Below are 16,703 nucleotides of genomic sequence, written 5' to 3' on the forward strand. Positions count from 1 at the left end.
TACCGTTACAGTGAAAACAGCGTACATGATAACGACAATGTAAATAATAAAAGCCGCCTCTAGCTAAAGTTCCTTTATCAATTTCGGGGAAAGGAAAATGACAAAAACTGTGATATCTTTGAATTTCGTAGTTCATATTGGGGAGTCTAAATCGTAAATGAGAAATTTGTCGACGATGTAGAGATATTTATAGGAAGTTAAAAAAGGTGTATGACGTCAAAATAAATAAGATCGATATATACATTTTAAAAATATTTAATTACAATAAAATAAAAATACAAAATAATTACGAATGAAACAATTAGAAATAAAATTTAAAAGTTAATATTTTCTTTGTTTTTATACAAATACGAAGCAAATAGTACGCTTCTCTCAAAAGCGCACGGTTTTGAGCGATGGGAGAGAAATCGATGGGGGAATAAACTTTTAACGGGGGGCTCATCCTCAATTTCCGTTGCCTTAGGGCAACCAATTTCGTTGAAATCAATAACGTCTTTAATATTAAACTTTTCTTCTAAAAAAGCGCATTTTTCTTTTCCTTTAGAAAAATAGGTAGCAACGTCTCGCGTTGCGTAATTAAAGCATGCCGATAGTCTATGGGAAGGTACGTCACCATCTCGGAAAGAAATGCCGTGGATGTATCGGGTAGTATAAAAATTGCTTCTTCGGTTATCGAGATCTACGTGGTATTCATCGTACGGCGATTTGAAGGTCCATGAAATGACGGAGGGTGTTGATTCTACGGTAGCGATGGCCAATTCTCTAGGTATAAACGACGGACGCTTATTTTCTTTAGTTTTTCCCAAAAGATAGTCGAATTCTAAAACGACTGATTTAGACATATTGTCGGAGAAAAAATGAAGATACGTACCAGCGTAGTTCTAGTTGAAGAGTACGAATAGTCCCAATAGGGATAGGTCCTATTTATACTACCCCGAGAAAACAAAAGTGGCGCGAAGATTAATGCTAATAATACCCTGTCAACTATAGTAATTACTGTCGAACATCGTTTGGTTTGGTAAAAATAATGCTTTTAAACATTTTGGATATAATAAATTCGTTTTTCAAAGGATCTTTCTTGAATTTTTTCATGAAAGAGGCGGAACTTTTTTTCTTAGATCTATGTAAAATATAGGCGATGCAAAAGGGTCCGCAAGATGAACTTGATAAGGATTGTAGTCTTCTTTTGTTATAAGACCATTTAGAAGAATTCGTTTTGACAAATATCCTGATTGATGGTACTACATTCCCAATAGCTAGCGAATCGAAGTAGTAGGCGTGTTTACGTCCGTCAAAGTAGATAGCAATCCAATGAAAGCCTTCAGCTCTTTTAGGATCTAAATTTACTATTACCGATGAAGGGTAATTTTCTATTATTTTTGGTAACATGTCACTAGGGTAAACCCCTTTGAAATGTTTATAATTCTTTAAAATAGTCGTTATTTCTTGGGCATTCATTGTGTTTAACTAACAATAGAGACGTTTCTATTCTTGTCAATTTCTAGCAAAGATTGGAATTCCGAAAATACGATACAACTAAGTGTTTTCGCGAGAGCCTTTTTAAATCCTAGTTCTAGCCTCAGCTGCCCTTGTCGAACGAAGGTTCCAATGATTTGTTTGACTAGCGGAATTATCTTGACTTAAATCGAAGCAGAATATAACGTAACCAGCTGCAAATTATTCGAAACTAATGTTTACTCCTTGGTCACTATAGTGTGTGTCAGAGCCGCTGAAAAGAGTATAGTAAGATCGTACGTACAGCCCCTTGTCAAAGTCAGGTCTTAAAGGTTTGGAAGGTATTTGTTCAGAGTTTGCAAAAAACGCTATATAATTAAGTCCGAAAGTTTCAAAATTTAAAGGGTTTTTCGAGAAAGACCCATTATACGCCTCGTGATCTACGAAACATACTAAAGACCTATTAGGGTTGGGTCCTGAATATATATTTTCGATAGAAATAGTTAATATGTTAGGAGAAATTGTGAAAACTTTCGTTTCGGTGCGAGTGAAAGCGTATTGAGCCGCTTTGGCACTTAAGGCGTGCTCGTGTGCCAATAATATTTTAGGAGCGACTTGAACTTTAGGAACGTACAGAATAGCTTCGACTATTTCGTTTTTATACACTTTTCCGTCAGGCCCCATTAAACAAAACGAAGATTTGGCTCTATAAAGTTTCAATCTTAACCCTACACCATTAATTAAGAGTTTTGAAACGTTACAAAAATCCGAACAAAGAGCGAAATATGTTTCGAATTCTTTAGATTTCGCGCAAAACGATTTTCTTTTTAGGTATCCTTGGTTTTCCGTTAGAGAATTCATTTTCCCGGCAGTATCTTTATAAAACATAGCCGTTTGTAAATGAGAGTTAATAGCGTCGGAACCGTAAGTCGTTATAGCATATATAAAGGCGTTAAAGGCGTACATATTAGCGGAAGCCGTAACGAGACAATCTCCGACGTATAAATCTACTCTTTCAAATTGACTATGTCCGAAATTATTTACCGGACCTACGTTATCCGTATCGCCTATATCGCCACCATTTTCATCGGTTATTTTATTTCAAGTGTATAACATTATTAAAGAAGTATCGGTATATTCGTTACCCGTAACTGGGCAATCAAATTCGATAGGTTGATCTCCTTTCAGAGATGTTAAAGGTTGTACAGCGATAGTTTTTATATTTTCGACAGACGTTTGCGTTGGAGGAATTGTATGTATGTCCAATTCCGAAAGAACTCCTTCAGCCATTTTTAATTTGTTTTTTTATTTAATTAAAATTTGGAGAAAATATCACGTGGCGTCTTAAACGCTAGTTTTCTTTCAACTGATTTCAAATGATTCTTGACACGACGTTTTATAGTGTTTTTCTTCTTCTTCTTCTTCTTCTTTAGGCTATCTTTTTTTCTTAGTAGTTTTTCTTTTTTTTAAGACCAGATTCGTATTGTTTTCTAACATTTTCTAACATTTCGGTAGCTCTTCTTTTAACGGATTCTTTAAGATTTTCGCCTTTAACTACGTCGCTTAAAACGTTTTGAGACGTCCCTATTTATTGTTTTCCAACAAACTTTGCTCCTTTCACTAGAAAAGGGGCGACGTATCTACCGAATCTGGCCAGTATAGCTCCAATACCAAATCCGGTTTGTCCCCCATAGCCCCTTTGAAATGGTCTTCCCAGATATACGCTATTTATAACCCCTTGACCCGTTTGGGCTTGATTTAAGTAATAAGTATTATAATAACATTGCTGATGGTTTTTATTTTCTATCGCCGCTGTTCGACGCATTTTATATGTAATTTACAAGACAAAGTCCCGAATTGAAATGGGGCATTTTGTCCAAGATGATTCCTTATATCTATGGTTATCGTATCGAAATATTTTTTGGATAAGGGGATATAATGAGGGGAATCGAATGTTTTGACGATCGTAGAACCGTGTTTATTATTATAATAATCCACGGGTACGATTCTCAATAAAGGCACTGTCGAATTACCGACAATTTCGTTTTCGACAATATCCGTATAAATATATAATTCGGAAGGTACGTGAAAATTAAGACGCGCCGGATATTGGCTTGTGCCCTGTATATTTTTATTATCGACGAATCCTAAAATATCCGCCAAATGACGACTTAAACTTAAAAAAGCCGTCGAGTCGATAGATTCTTTATTTTTCTGTTTTACTATTACGTGACCGCTAATTCCATCGTGAATTAATTTTATAAATGCCGAATTACATATTTCGGTATTGTTAATAACTTGCAATATATGATCTATAGATTGATAATTTCCAGACCTAATATCCTCCACGTAGTATTTATCAACGTGAACTTCTTCTTCATCAACTTCTTGATCTTTTTTCTCTTTTTCGCTTCCCCATCCTTTTTCTCGGAACTGTCAACGACTTCCCCGGTGGAGGAGGGGCGGTGGTGGTAACAGAAAGGGGTTTAGAAGGGGGAGGTTTTTTAAATTTTTCTTTCTTTCGTTTGCAAGCTTTTGAATGTATTTCTTTTTTCCTCGCGAGTTTTTCTTTTTCGTTTTCTTTTAAAACGTTATAGAAACTGTTTGTATATATAATTTCTACTAAAGCTACTTCCCAATTTTTATCGGAACTTTCTAAATTAATAGGATTAGGTAATTTTGTAATATACGACGAGATTTTGTTCGAAGGGAAAAAATCCATAGAGGAATCACTCGGTAACGTCAGGTAAAATACCGATTTGTTCGACATTTTCGGCTAACACCCAAGAATTTTGAGATTTTGGTAAACCTAAAAATTTCACGAAATATTCTAGTTTTCCTTTACGTTTTCTTTTCTTGAGAATAGATTCTATTTTGAAGCTACGAGGCTTGGAGCATTTAATGAGTTGTTGACTGTAGAAATACCCTTTTATATCTGAACCTTCCAAATCTTGCAATTTATATAAATGAGGAACTCTCGATTTTTAAATACCGACAATTTTAAATACTTCGATCGAAAAGTTTCCTTCGTACCCTTTAGCGAAGGCCGATTTCAGTTTCGACACGCGTACGTAGTCCCCCAATTGAAACTTGGGAGTCTTAACGATTATTTTCTTCGTTTTCTGTTTTTTTTATAAATATTATTATAAACTCTTAAAATATTGGTAGGGTTGACGTTATTCGGAGCCATTTTAATACTCGAATGATAAGCCGAATTATAGGCGTTAAGAAAATTATCAATTTGATCGATGTATCTGTAAGTATTATAATGGGTGAAATATTTATGCATTCGTGTTTTAATCGTTCTATTGAATCTTTCTACGAAAGGGGCGTGGTGAGGTTCGGAAGTCATCGTGTCGAATTTAATATTTCTTTCTTTAAGAAACTTTCTGACTTTGAAATTAACAAACTCTTTACCCGAATCGAAATAGATTTTGCGAGGCGAATTGCTTTTATCCGGAGAGAAAATAATTTTTAAACCTTTCAATACTTCGTCGGCCGTCTTTCGCTTTAAAGGGACAATGAAACCTTTTCAAGAGAAACAGTCTATACCCATTAATAAATAATTGAAATTATCGTTATATTGAGAATAGGTTTTCATATCGACTAAATCCAATTCGAATCTGTCGCCGATATTAAAAACGGGTATTTTACGTCTAGGAATTTTTTTTAAAGGAGTTTTGTGTAAAGTATAAGCTTCCAAAGTTTCTAAAAATTCGCGTACATTTTTTCTCGAAATTCCTTTTATCTTTTACGGCCTTATATAAAGATTCGATACTCGAAAATGAAGCGGGATGCGAAACGTCGAAATAGATATCGTTTAAGGATTCTCCTTGATTGTTCGATAAGTCTCCCATACTCCTACTCCTTTGTTAAATTTTTTCTTTTTTATTCCCGGGGTTATAGGAAGAACGCGTTTTCTTTTAGGTTTTAAAATTGACCTATTCGGCGTTTTTGCGGTAGTAGTTTTATTTCTAAGTCTTTTTTTAATCGGTAACGAACTCGGAGTTGTTGTTAATTGAAATGATTGGGGTGTTGATGGTGGTGGTGGTGGTGGTGGTGGTGGTGGGGTCGGTTGTTGTTGTTGAAGAAATAATGGTTTAGTTTTTTTAACGTAATTTTCGACAAATGGTTAGAATTCTTTCCATCCAATAGGCGGGGATAACAAAACGTTTCCTTCGTCGAAATATTTAATAGCGTAATAAACTAATTCGCTAATATCGCTATTTAATACTCGAGAATCGTCTATAAAAACGGATCCGTCTTTATCAGACCACTTTACTCTTCTTTCGTTAGTCGACAAATAATTTAAAATATCTTTCGCGCGTGATCTATATTCCATAGAAAATAAATTAATCCAAGCCTGTAAAGAATTATGTTCTTGAGGATTTTTAGTCGTTTGATATCTTTGCCATAATTGTTGATATAAAACCCATTTAGTTTTATCGTCTAAATTAACGTTGTTAATTATTTCGCGCATATCATTTTCCAAATTAGTTAACGTATTGACGTCGTTGGAAACCGGAGACGATTCGGGTTTTTCGTAGGGTACTAAAGTCATTTTTTTAGCGAATTTCATTTTCTAGAACTAAATAAAGATCCAATAACAGACGCGGCCAAGGGTAAAAGCAATGAAAAGATCCCTCCGCCTTTTTGATTAATTAATAGCGATCTTTTTAATTTCCAATTAACTTTTTTATCGGCGATTTTTCTTAATTTATTTTTATATTTAGATAATTTTTTTAAATTTTTCGAACTTAATTCGAGATTTCCGTTAAGGGTATTAAGCGCGACTTCGCTTAGAGTTTCGATAAGTTCTTTATCGGCGTTTTCCAAAAGACCTAAACGTTGATTTCTTTTTAATTTACTTAAAGTTTTAATTAAGTGTATATTCTTTTTAGCTAAACTTTGACAAAAATTTCCTTTCCTTCGTCGTTTCGAAGAAGGTCTTTTACGTTTCATAGCCATCTTAAAAATGAAGCTAGGTATCGAAATTTATCTTCTTTTATTTAGGAACATAGATAGTAATTTTTTCATTCGGGAAAATATTAGTTCTAATTCTCCATTCCTCGGGACAATTTTGACTTAAATCGAATAATAAATAAGAATAAGGATTTTTGGTAGCGTCTTTGTAACTTTCTTGAATAAATTTCCAATTATACGGATCGATTTGTTTGAATAAAAATTGACTTGCATTTTATCTCTAATTTGTCTAAATAAATTAATATATTTAGAGTTTAAAGATATTTCTCTTATATTTTTATGAAATAAATTTTGTACTAAAAATAAAACCGATATAGATCTATGATGACTATATTTAGTAAATATATCGGCTATTAAAGTACTTTTATTTTCGCTCATTAAATCGTCAATTATCATTAATATATTTTTAGAACCGTCGTAAATAGTAATATCATCCGGTAATCCACGAATAAAATTAATATTACTATTACTTTTCATATCGTCATAAAAAGGTTGCCATTCCGAATAATAATAATCAATTTGATCAATTTTAGGTTTAAACATATATTCTAATTCTTTAATAATTCTATAACAGAATACTGTTATACCGCTACCGGAACTACCGGCTAACAATATCGATGCTGGATGTTCGAAAGGTATTATCATACGTCTTACTTCGAACTTTATATAAATACGAATGAATCAAAAATAAGAAATGCTATTAAATAAATAATTAACGCGTTCGCGCGCTCGCGAGGAAAATTAATTTTAAACGCGCGCGGATTTTACGCGCTCGCGCCGCGGTAGGTGGACGGCCCCCTCACCCCCCCCCCCAAAAGAAATTTTTTGGAGGGACAAAGTCCCTCCAAATAATTTTTTTTTTTAAGTATTTTGTAAAGAAAAAAAAAGACATCTGCTTCTTGACTATTTACTAAATTCTTTTTCTGCTCTAACCTTTACCACCAACGTTAACATTAAGCTGACAAACTTTTCTTGACCTACATATAATGTAGGGGGGCTGGTTTCTTCTATTTTCAACAAAAGTTCTTACCTAAAAATACCCTATACTCTTTGGAGAAAAAAAAATTGACAACTTTCTCTTTTGGGGTAGGAGTGGTTACATCGTCAACCATAATCTCTAACTTAAAATCCCAAAAGTAAAGAGATGGGGTTGTTACTAGGAATCCCATTCATTCATGTCAATGTTAACTACGTACTGGTCCTTTATTCAAACACCTAAATAAACTTCATCGGTGGTCAAAAAGACCATATGATTTTGGAAACCCCATCTTTTTACTATCCCTCTTCTCTAAATATAAAGAGCATTTACGCCTATTTCGGGACCATCATTTTTGACCCAACTCCCGAACGAACGAGGTGCAGTAGCGCAAAAATATTTTTCGGAGTAAAATTCAAGATGCCTAATTGTCCCTCTGGACCATCCTGGTTAGTACGATTCTAATAATAATAATATTTTTAATGTTATTTATTATTAATATTAAAATATAATACATAATATTAATTTATTTTAAAATCTCTCAGTTATTTACACGGTGTGGACACCCCGTTCTCCCCGTCCCCTTTACAAATTTTGGAAAATGATCTTCCGGAACTACAAAACCCCAACATTCCTATTATTGTTCCTTCACCTCCTCCTCCTCCTGCGTCTCCGAACCAAGAATACGCTCTATTAACGCCGTGGATCGCAACCCCTGGACCTACTGTGGAAACTTTAAATTGCCACGCCGACGTGTATGTATATTAAAGAAACATTTAATACTTCTAGATATTATTTTTAAAATATCTTTATTTATTTTTTAAAGTGTTAAAACTGTTTTCGACGGCTATTTGCAAGGCCTTAGACCCTTCATAAACGACGAAGGTTATTTTGAAGTTTTGTCATCACAACTCACGCGTTTAATTGAACGCAACACTATTTTCAATCATAATAAGTAAGAAATTATTATTATCTTGAATTATTATTAGTACATCGTACATATTTTTTTTATTTTACAGTTATTTTCTTAACAACTGCAAGGGTTTCGCGTAAGTTTTTTTTATTAGTAATATAACAAAGTCGTCTATATCGTTTTTATACATATTTTATTAACAGAATGCTTTTGGAGTTGATACAGTTAAGAAGTTTCTGCGCCCTTGTACAAGTTGGCCTTATTGATATCAGAAGAACGATTCGCGAGGGACAGTTGGATGAAATTATCTTTGAAAGTATCTTCGTTCTCCTAATTCAATCGATTAAAAAGTACTAAAAATTTTTTTAAAACCTTTTTTTCATAAATAACCTATAAAGCTCTTTTAATATTTTTTTATTAAAAGCATTTGTTTAATTTTGCTATTTTACGTTTTTTATTAAAAACATTTGTTTTTTTTAACGAATTTTATTAAAACGTTTTTTATTAAAAACATTTGATTTTTTTAACGAATTTTATTAAAACAAATTTTTGGTAAATTGGTAAAAAAAAACTATAAGAATAAAGACTTTTAAATTTGCTATACGCATTACGTGTTTATTTTAATATTAGACTTACACTATTTACAAATTTACTCGTTAAAGTTTATAACCATAAGGTACAGTTTCGAAATTGTTAGGTAAAATTCTTACTTTATCTAAAATAACTCTGTATACTTTAGTTTCATCGCGAGATACAACAATATGATTTGGTAATCTTCTAATTTGTTTCGGAATACGTATTTTAAAATCGGTAGTTTCAGTTTCATCAATTTCTACGCCTAATAAGGCTTTAAGGTTTTTTATATTTATAATTTTCTCCGAATTTATATCGAGCCTAAATCCTTTCACTTTAGTAATATTATATTTTTTCCCCGAGTCAGGATCGAGTATTGTCATGCTATAATTTTTAGGACCACCGCTTAAGAATAATTGACAATACGCGTTCTTGCCAAAACATTCTAATTCGTTTTTAAGCTGTCCCAAATAATCTCCCGTAGGTAATAAAGGGTCTCCGTTAGGGGATAAATACAGTAATGAGTCAGTGTCGCAATAATAGCAGGCTTGACCAACTTGTTCTAAAGACTCGAGTAAATGAAGCCTCGCCATTGCGGTAGTGTACGAGGCGACTACTACATTCGTGTGTTTGTGTTCAATTTCGTTTCCTTCGGTAGGTATATATTTAACTAGAAGCGTCTTTTCGTTTATAGTCATAATACTTCTAACTTCGATTTCGGGGTTTAATAATAATTCGAATAACTCTCGACCATTTTTCAAAACTTCCGTTTTGGTTAAAACAGTTCTTTGCGCGAATTTCCCCATAAAGAATTGAGCATAAATTTTGTCAATGATCTTAACCCCTCGTTTTTCTTAATATTATCTAGATTCAAATCGATACCTTCCATTAATTTGTAATTTTTAACGTATTCTCGCTTCTCTTGTTCGGTGTTACAATTTGATGGAAAACCGCTAGCCTCGGTTTTATATCTTAAAAAGGTATCGATATATTCTTGAAATAAACCTCCCTTTCCCGTGACTTTATCGTATTCGGTTATTTCATAGACCCAAGCTTCGATCTTTTTTAAAATCACGTAACCTCTATTAACCGCGTGCCTAAGTTCGTCAATAACCCAAGTACCGTTTAATTGTCTTTCGTGAGGCTCATGGTTAGATTCCTCTTGATTTTTAGTTTTGCAACACGTGTAACACAATGTAAAAACTAATTTATTATTAATTTTAGCCGGAAGAACCGGGTGGTATAGGTTAGACGGGGGCAAAATTTCGCATTTAAGTAACCCTTCAAATTCAAAAATGTCGGGTATATTCTCGAGTAATATTTTGGGGTGACCTAACACGTTCTTTTTACATTTATTTACATACGGATATAAAGATGTGAAATCTAAATAATGAATCTGTTCGGTACCCCTTGTTTCGTGGAATGTTTTCAAGGTATTTACACGACCTCCGAAAAAACTATCTTTAGGATTCAAGGGTTCTTTAATTTTAGTTAATAAATTCTCGTTCGATAGAAAATCGTCAATTTCGGGATTATTTTTCTTTTCTAAATTCCACTCGCATTCCCAGATCGTGGTCAATTTTATATTATTTATCGATTCCAGCTTGTTAATTATTTTCATTGTACGGACCCATCTAGTATTTAAAGTTTGACCCGGATCACCCGATATAGGTTTATGTCTATTTAAAGGGAAGCAAACTTTACACCCGTGGAACCAACATCCAAAAAATTCAAACACCTCATTCTCGTACATCCCGTCTACTTTCATATTAAGGACTCTAGCTTCTTTCCCCGTATACGCCGATTCAATAGGAATGTTTTATTTATGGCCTAACCATACTAACCATTCAATCGCCACGTGAGATTGATTTTCTTTAAGGCGGTATAAATTCTTGGGTATTATACCTATCGTATCTTTTTTTAAAAAGGTTTTCCGATACACGTGACTACAAACCCCTGGCATTGTCACCGCCCCGAAACGAAACGGATCTACACCGACTCTATCTATTAAAAGTTTACGTAATATCAGGGAACCTTTTCTCAAGATAGTCACGTCATTCGAGCAATATTTATTAAGATCAATTAAAAAATTAAACCCATTTTCAGTTTGGGCTTCTTCGTTATACCATTTAAGAAACGATTCGTGATTTTTTGAGGTAAAATTTTCGCATCCGTAGGCTTCTTTGGGGGGTAATCCTTCTCTATGACGTAATTGGTCTGTTCTTGATTGTTAATGTCGAAATTATGATCGACTACGTTAAATAGAAAGTGGGGGAAATACCCCTTAGATTCGTCATCCTCTCTAAAGCCGAAAGTGGCGGGGAATTTGGCCAGAGCTACTGGGACGAATTTGTACCAGTCTAAGAATATTAAATTGTAAAGTTTGATCTGATATACCTCGGTTCCATTCACGATTAATTCCGGCTGCCAATTTTCGTCACGACCCATGATTTCTCTTAATAAAAATTGCTGGTCGTATTTACTACCGTTATGGCTAATTATAACGACGTTTTTAACGTCGGCCATTGTTCTTAGGTACTCCATAAAACCGTGTATAGGATTCGATCCGGCGAATTTTCTTTCTCTGTTTCCAAATTGACCACATAACGCGCAAAATCTTAAATTTATTTCGTCGACGCAGTTTTCGCAAACAATTTGGCTAATAAGTAATATCGCTTGATGTTCGAATCCTTTCTCTTTACCGTCTTCTTCGTACCGTTTTATTTGTATCGATTCTATGTCGAAAAACACGAAGACGAAACTCGGTAAATTAGTTTGTCTTTTCTTCGCGGACGAAGCTAAAATCGGGGCATCTTTGATTTTTTGAATATAACAAAGATGGTCGGGACCCTGATATTTTCCACACACGTTGCAATACATTTCCCCGCAGATATGTTTTTCTTTTCTTTTGCTATAATCTATAACCTTAAAACATAACGAACAGAGAAATAATTTTTCGCAAAGAGGTTTAGGGCCTTGTAAATGACTTTGAAAACATTCCTCGCCCCTAAACGTTCTTAAACATTTGTCGCAATTTAGGTGTTCCCCTACGCAAATTTTACCTCTCAAGCATCTATAGCAGAAATCGTTACATTGATGATTTTGATATTGCCAATAAGGAACTAAACATTTAAAACAAAATCTGTCGTGTCCAAAAAGGGGTCTATTTTTCGTTATCACGTTATAATGATTTTTTCGTTTAAGAGAAACAACCTCGGTCTCTCGTCGTCAATTTCCCCCAATGTTAATATCGGTACGTTATTTTCGAATTTATATATTAATATAGAAAACTGATTTAAACAATTTCTAAATTTAACGAGGGATTCGGCATTACCGCAATCTTTGTTAGGTCTGACTCCCGCTTTGGCGCAAAGCTTGAGCGCTTCGTCTTTTTGCTTTGAGTTATTAGACTTTCTGATGTTTTCCCAATGACGTTTAATGAACGTATCGTTGGTATTGTCATTCTTATGCTCCCACTGCGCTTTCGCGACAACCAAGGAACGCGGAAGACACAATACATCCGAATTTTCTATACGGGTAATTCCCCTTCGATCGCGACAAAATAAATTGTAAGGTTTAAGGAAGGACCGCGGTCTGAAAGCTCCTAAATTTGTAAAATTTTAAACTTTAAATAAACTTATAAAAATTTACTCCATGAAGTAGCAGTTCTTATTAAATAAACAACATTCGAAATATTAAAATACCATGGATCAGAAATTCAATATCTACGACCACCCGGTTTCTTACGACCGTGACCTTCGGGGACTCTTACCACGTGAAATGTTATATATATTGGACCCATGAAAAATTTTTCTAGCTCATCGTCGTACAATATCTCGGATATTTGCTCAAATATCGAATCAATGTCTATTTGATCCGCTCTTTGAAACGATATTTCTAACTCTTTTCTTAATGGCAACTACTCATAGATATTTGAATATAATCTGTTGCTTTGTACTGTCTTAAAACGGTTTCTACTATATTCCGAATACCTTCCATTATATCGTCCGTTATTTTAACGACTAATTCTCTTCCGTATAAACTAAATTGTTCAATGTATTTTTGATTCTGACTTATAATTTGACAACACGGTAAATCGTTAATCAAAGAAGGTTCCACCTCTCTTCCTATTTGGTTGTAGGTAAAATCGTCCACTTCGCTAGAACTGGGTAAAAGTTCAACTTCCCAAATCGATTCGTCATCGCTTGGTTCAATCTCGTTGTTTTCATTTAGTTCCTCTTCTATCGCGTCTCCTTCTAATTTGTTGTTATTTTCTTCGAGATATTTCAATATATCCCTGTCATACTGCGAATTCATAAAGTCTTCCTTGAGTGTTAAATTTTCATTTAATTCTAAACGTCTTTCTTCTATAATGTGTTCGTATAAAGATCTAAATGGTTGCGGTATAAAACTATGTAAAGTCTCTAGTTCTTCTAATGTTTCGCAAGATTTCGGCGAAAGTTTAACCGAGCTCATAAATCGAATTATTTCTACGAAAGCTTCTATAACTCCGAAACTAGCGTTCTTAAGAAATGTAGGTATTTCTAATGGAAAACTCTTTAAAGGATCGACGTATAGAAAATGACACAGGAAAAAATAAAATCTATATATTTTTTCGATAGGCCAAGGCCTACAACAGGCTAATTCCTCCAATTCCGAAATCAAACCTTCCGCGTCCATAATTTCGGAAGGTTTAGGTCGATAGGTGCGTGTTTCTCAAGACGTATTCTGGAAAACTATTACCTACAACTCGAGTTCGTCTCGGTATTTATATCCTTTTAAGCTACCTATTACTTGCATTGTAACTTTACCTCCTCACCCCCTCCTCAGCGTCTTTTATCTTTTTTTATAGTTTGACATGTAAAAGCTGACAATATTATTTAGGTGAAATGCAAAGGTATTTACTATCGTTTAAAAGGTCATAATTCACTTAATCTTCGCGATCCCCTCAACATAAAATAGAAAATAGGTTCTTATACCGAAAAAAGAAAGACTTAAATACCTTTAGTATAATAATCGGGTTTTCCTATTTTTGATACCTATTATAAAAGATACTCCTCTATGTGTCAAGAAAAGGAAATTTCTAACCCGCAATTATTGGTTGTCAACAAGGTGAAATGAAAAGGTATTTACCAACGTTTAAAAGATCATAATTCACTTAATCTCTAGGACAAAATAAGAAAGATACGAATAATAGAAAATCTTTGTGAGATGTTTTACGGGACCAGGTGTTATATTGTTACTACCCCCACTATTTTCAAATAAAAGCAGGCCATTAGTTACTGATAATTATTAGTTGTCATTCACCTGTCAACATGGAAACAAGTCGTAATGAAAGGAATATACCAAAGTTAAAGCCCAATACTATTGTTATTTTTTGTGTTTTATTATAATTCTGGGAATTTTGGAATTTGTAAATTTATGGTTTCAGAACTTTGACATTAAGATAAATTTAAGATCGAACAATGAGACTAAAGACTATCCATCTTATTTACATTTACAACAATACCCTAATAGTACCAACGCTAATTTTCGAGTATAAATAGGACCCTTACTTTATCATATTACCCACACTTTCTCGACGAACACCGACCAAGAAACATGGAACACGGAGACTAACAGTAAATATAGATTTTTTATCCCTTTAACTCTCTCTCTTTATTTAAGTCTCTTTCTACGACCCGAATACCGGCGTCAGAAGAAAAATCTCTATTTCTCCGATTTAGAAAATCAATACCCGTTTTCATTTCAGAGATAAATTATGCTTAACTTTCGGCTTTGAGAATTTACACCTAGACATAGAACTCCGTATTAACAACAAAAACTCTTTCAAAACCTTCGCTTTAACCGACGACGAGTTTCACAATCTGCTCTTAAAGCAGGGGCGTGCCAACCTTTATACGGGAGCGGGGGCAAAATCCCACACTGGTAGGGAAAGTTGTGCAAAAAATTGTGCACTTGTGTAAATAATTTTGAGCCACCTTAACCTCTTTCCAAACTCATACAAGAGCAAAAATTATTTTGCAGTACTTCAATGTTGTTCCAAATGATCTAAGGCTATACAATATCTCGCATGCACTATAAGTTACGAAGAGGTGCGCATGAACGTGAGAATTAATGCCTGACCAATTCAATACTCGTGGGATATAGTGGCTACGATTCTATAAAGTGCCATTTCTAGTTGAGCATACATTTTTCTCTTCTCGTACATCGTAGAAAATAGTAAAAATGCAAAGAAAATATGTCTTCTGCCTACCTATTCTTTCCAAATATGATAAAACAATAATTTGAAGCGCTATCGGCTATACACCCTTTCTCTCTTGAAGCTGGCAGTTAATCAGCTCTATGATTAGCCACGTACGGTTATATGCGAAATAATTGCAACACTATACTGTATACAAAACCGTGGTTGCTATAGCTATTATGTCTATACAGTATGTGTAAACAAAAACTGGTGGAAGTCAGGTACGATATATTCTCGAGACTATCAAACAATGCTAAATTCTTCATTTCCAGGACTAGTTCAAAAATGATTCTACATTTTTACAATCTCTTAGGATATGTTTCACAATTCTTTTTACAACCTGAGCTTTATACTGAACTTCAAAAACGTCCTCGAGCGACGATTATTGAACTATCAAAGCTGGCACTTTAACCAATCCCTTTTACGATTGCAATATATATTTATAGATATACGTGCACTGTCTAATCGCATGTATCACACTTAATAACTGGGACTCCATTGGTTATTACATAACTACGCGGAGTAAAAATTGAAGAACTCCAAATATATTTATAAATATTACGAACATGTTAATGATTAAGACCTGTATTTTCTTAATCACTTCCAAAAACTGACTTCCTCTCACAACAATTGTACACTGGGTAATGAAAATTTCACCTTCAATGAAATTTTTTACTATTTAGACTCAGTCACCAGAGCGGGGGCGGTGCCCCCGCTGTAAAATTAGAGCGGGGGCCTTTGCCCCCGCTGCCCCCGTGGTTGGCACGCCCCTGTCTTAAAGATTGGTCCTCTAGCCGGTTGGACATCGGGGAATGAACCCCGTCAATTCGAAGCGCTCCTTTCTAACAACGGCAATTGAAAAGTAATCGCTCTCGCGTCTAAAGATTGTTTAAAATTTTATTCCGAAATCAATGATAAAAAATTGTGTGAAATAACTCTTAACTCCTTTTAAGCTTACGAATTAAATAGAAGCTCAGAAGCCATTAACACTCATTTACTTAGACTAAGATCTCATAAGGTTGTATTCAGAACCATGATTGAAGTTATAAATGATTATCTTTCAAGTATTTACGAAATGCTTTTCGACACTAAAATACTCCCCTCTCATTTATACATGATTGAAGAACACGAAAAATTTGATCGCGTTTACAGTTATTTTACAAATTACATCTCCGCTTTTAAAATTATAAAAGAATTTGAAGAGAAATCGAAAAATCAAGAAATTGAAAACGAATTTAACAGTTACAATACCTTTAGTATATTAGCTGGACAACTATATATTTTAAAGGATTGCATTAATTTTTGAAAAAAGGACTCATTAAAAGGCTTTTTTATGTTTTGTATTGTTTTTATTCGAATATTTGTGACATTTGAATATCATTTCTGATGTATTGTCAATTTTCTTATAACTTTAGTTATGAATTTGTGGTAATATTTTAAAGGATTGCATTAATTTTTTAAAAAAAAGTCTTATTAAAAGGCTTTTTTATGTTTTGTATTGTTTTTATTAGAATATTTGTGACATTTGGATATTATTTCTGATGTATTGTCAATTTACT

General features: G+C 33.9%; 1 protein-coding gene across 1 annotated transcript; it reads right to left on the reverse strand.

Moving 5' to 3' along the window:
- Window positions 1-9,675: 9,675 nt before the first annotated feature.
- On the reverse strand, window positions 9,676-10,521 carry LOC149673332 (uncharacterized). Its single transcript, XM_089840259.1, has one exon. It carries the CDS (start codon window positions 10,519-10,521, stop codon window positions 9,676-9,678), a length of 846 nt encoding a protein of 281 aa, XP_089696385.1.
- Window positions 10,522-16,703: the final 6,182 nt, after the last annotated feature.

The sequence above is a fragment of the Phalangium opilio genome, unplaced genomic scaffold (genome assembly GCF_054372755.1).
Source record: "Phalangium opilio isolate 3A_F unplaced genomic scaffold, DU_Popi_V2 ptg000053l_1, whole genome shotgun sequence".
Taxonomy (NCBI): domain Eukaryota; kingdom Metazoa; phylum Arthropoda; class Arachnida; order Opiliones; family Phalangiidae; genus Phalangium; species Phalangium opilio.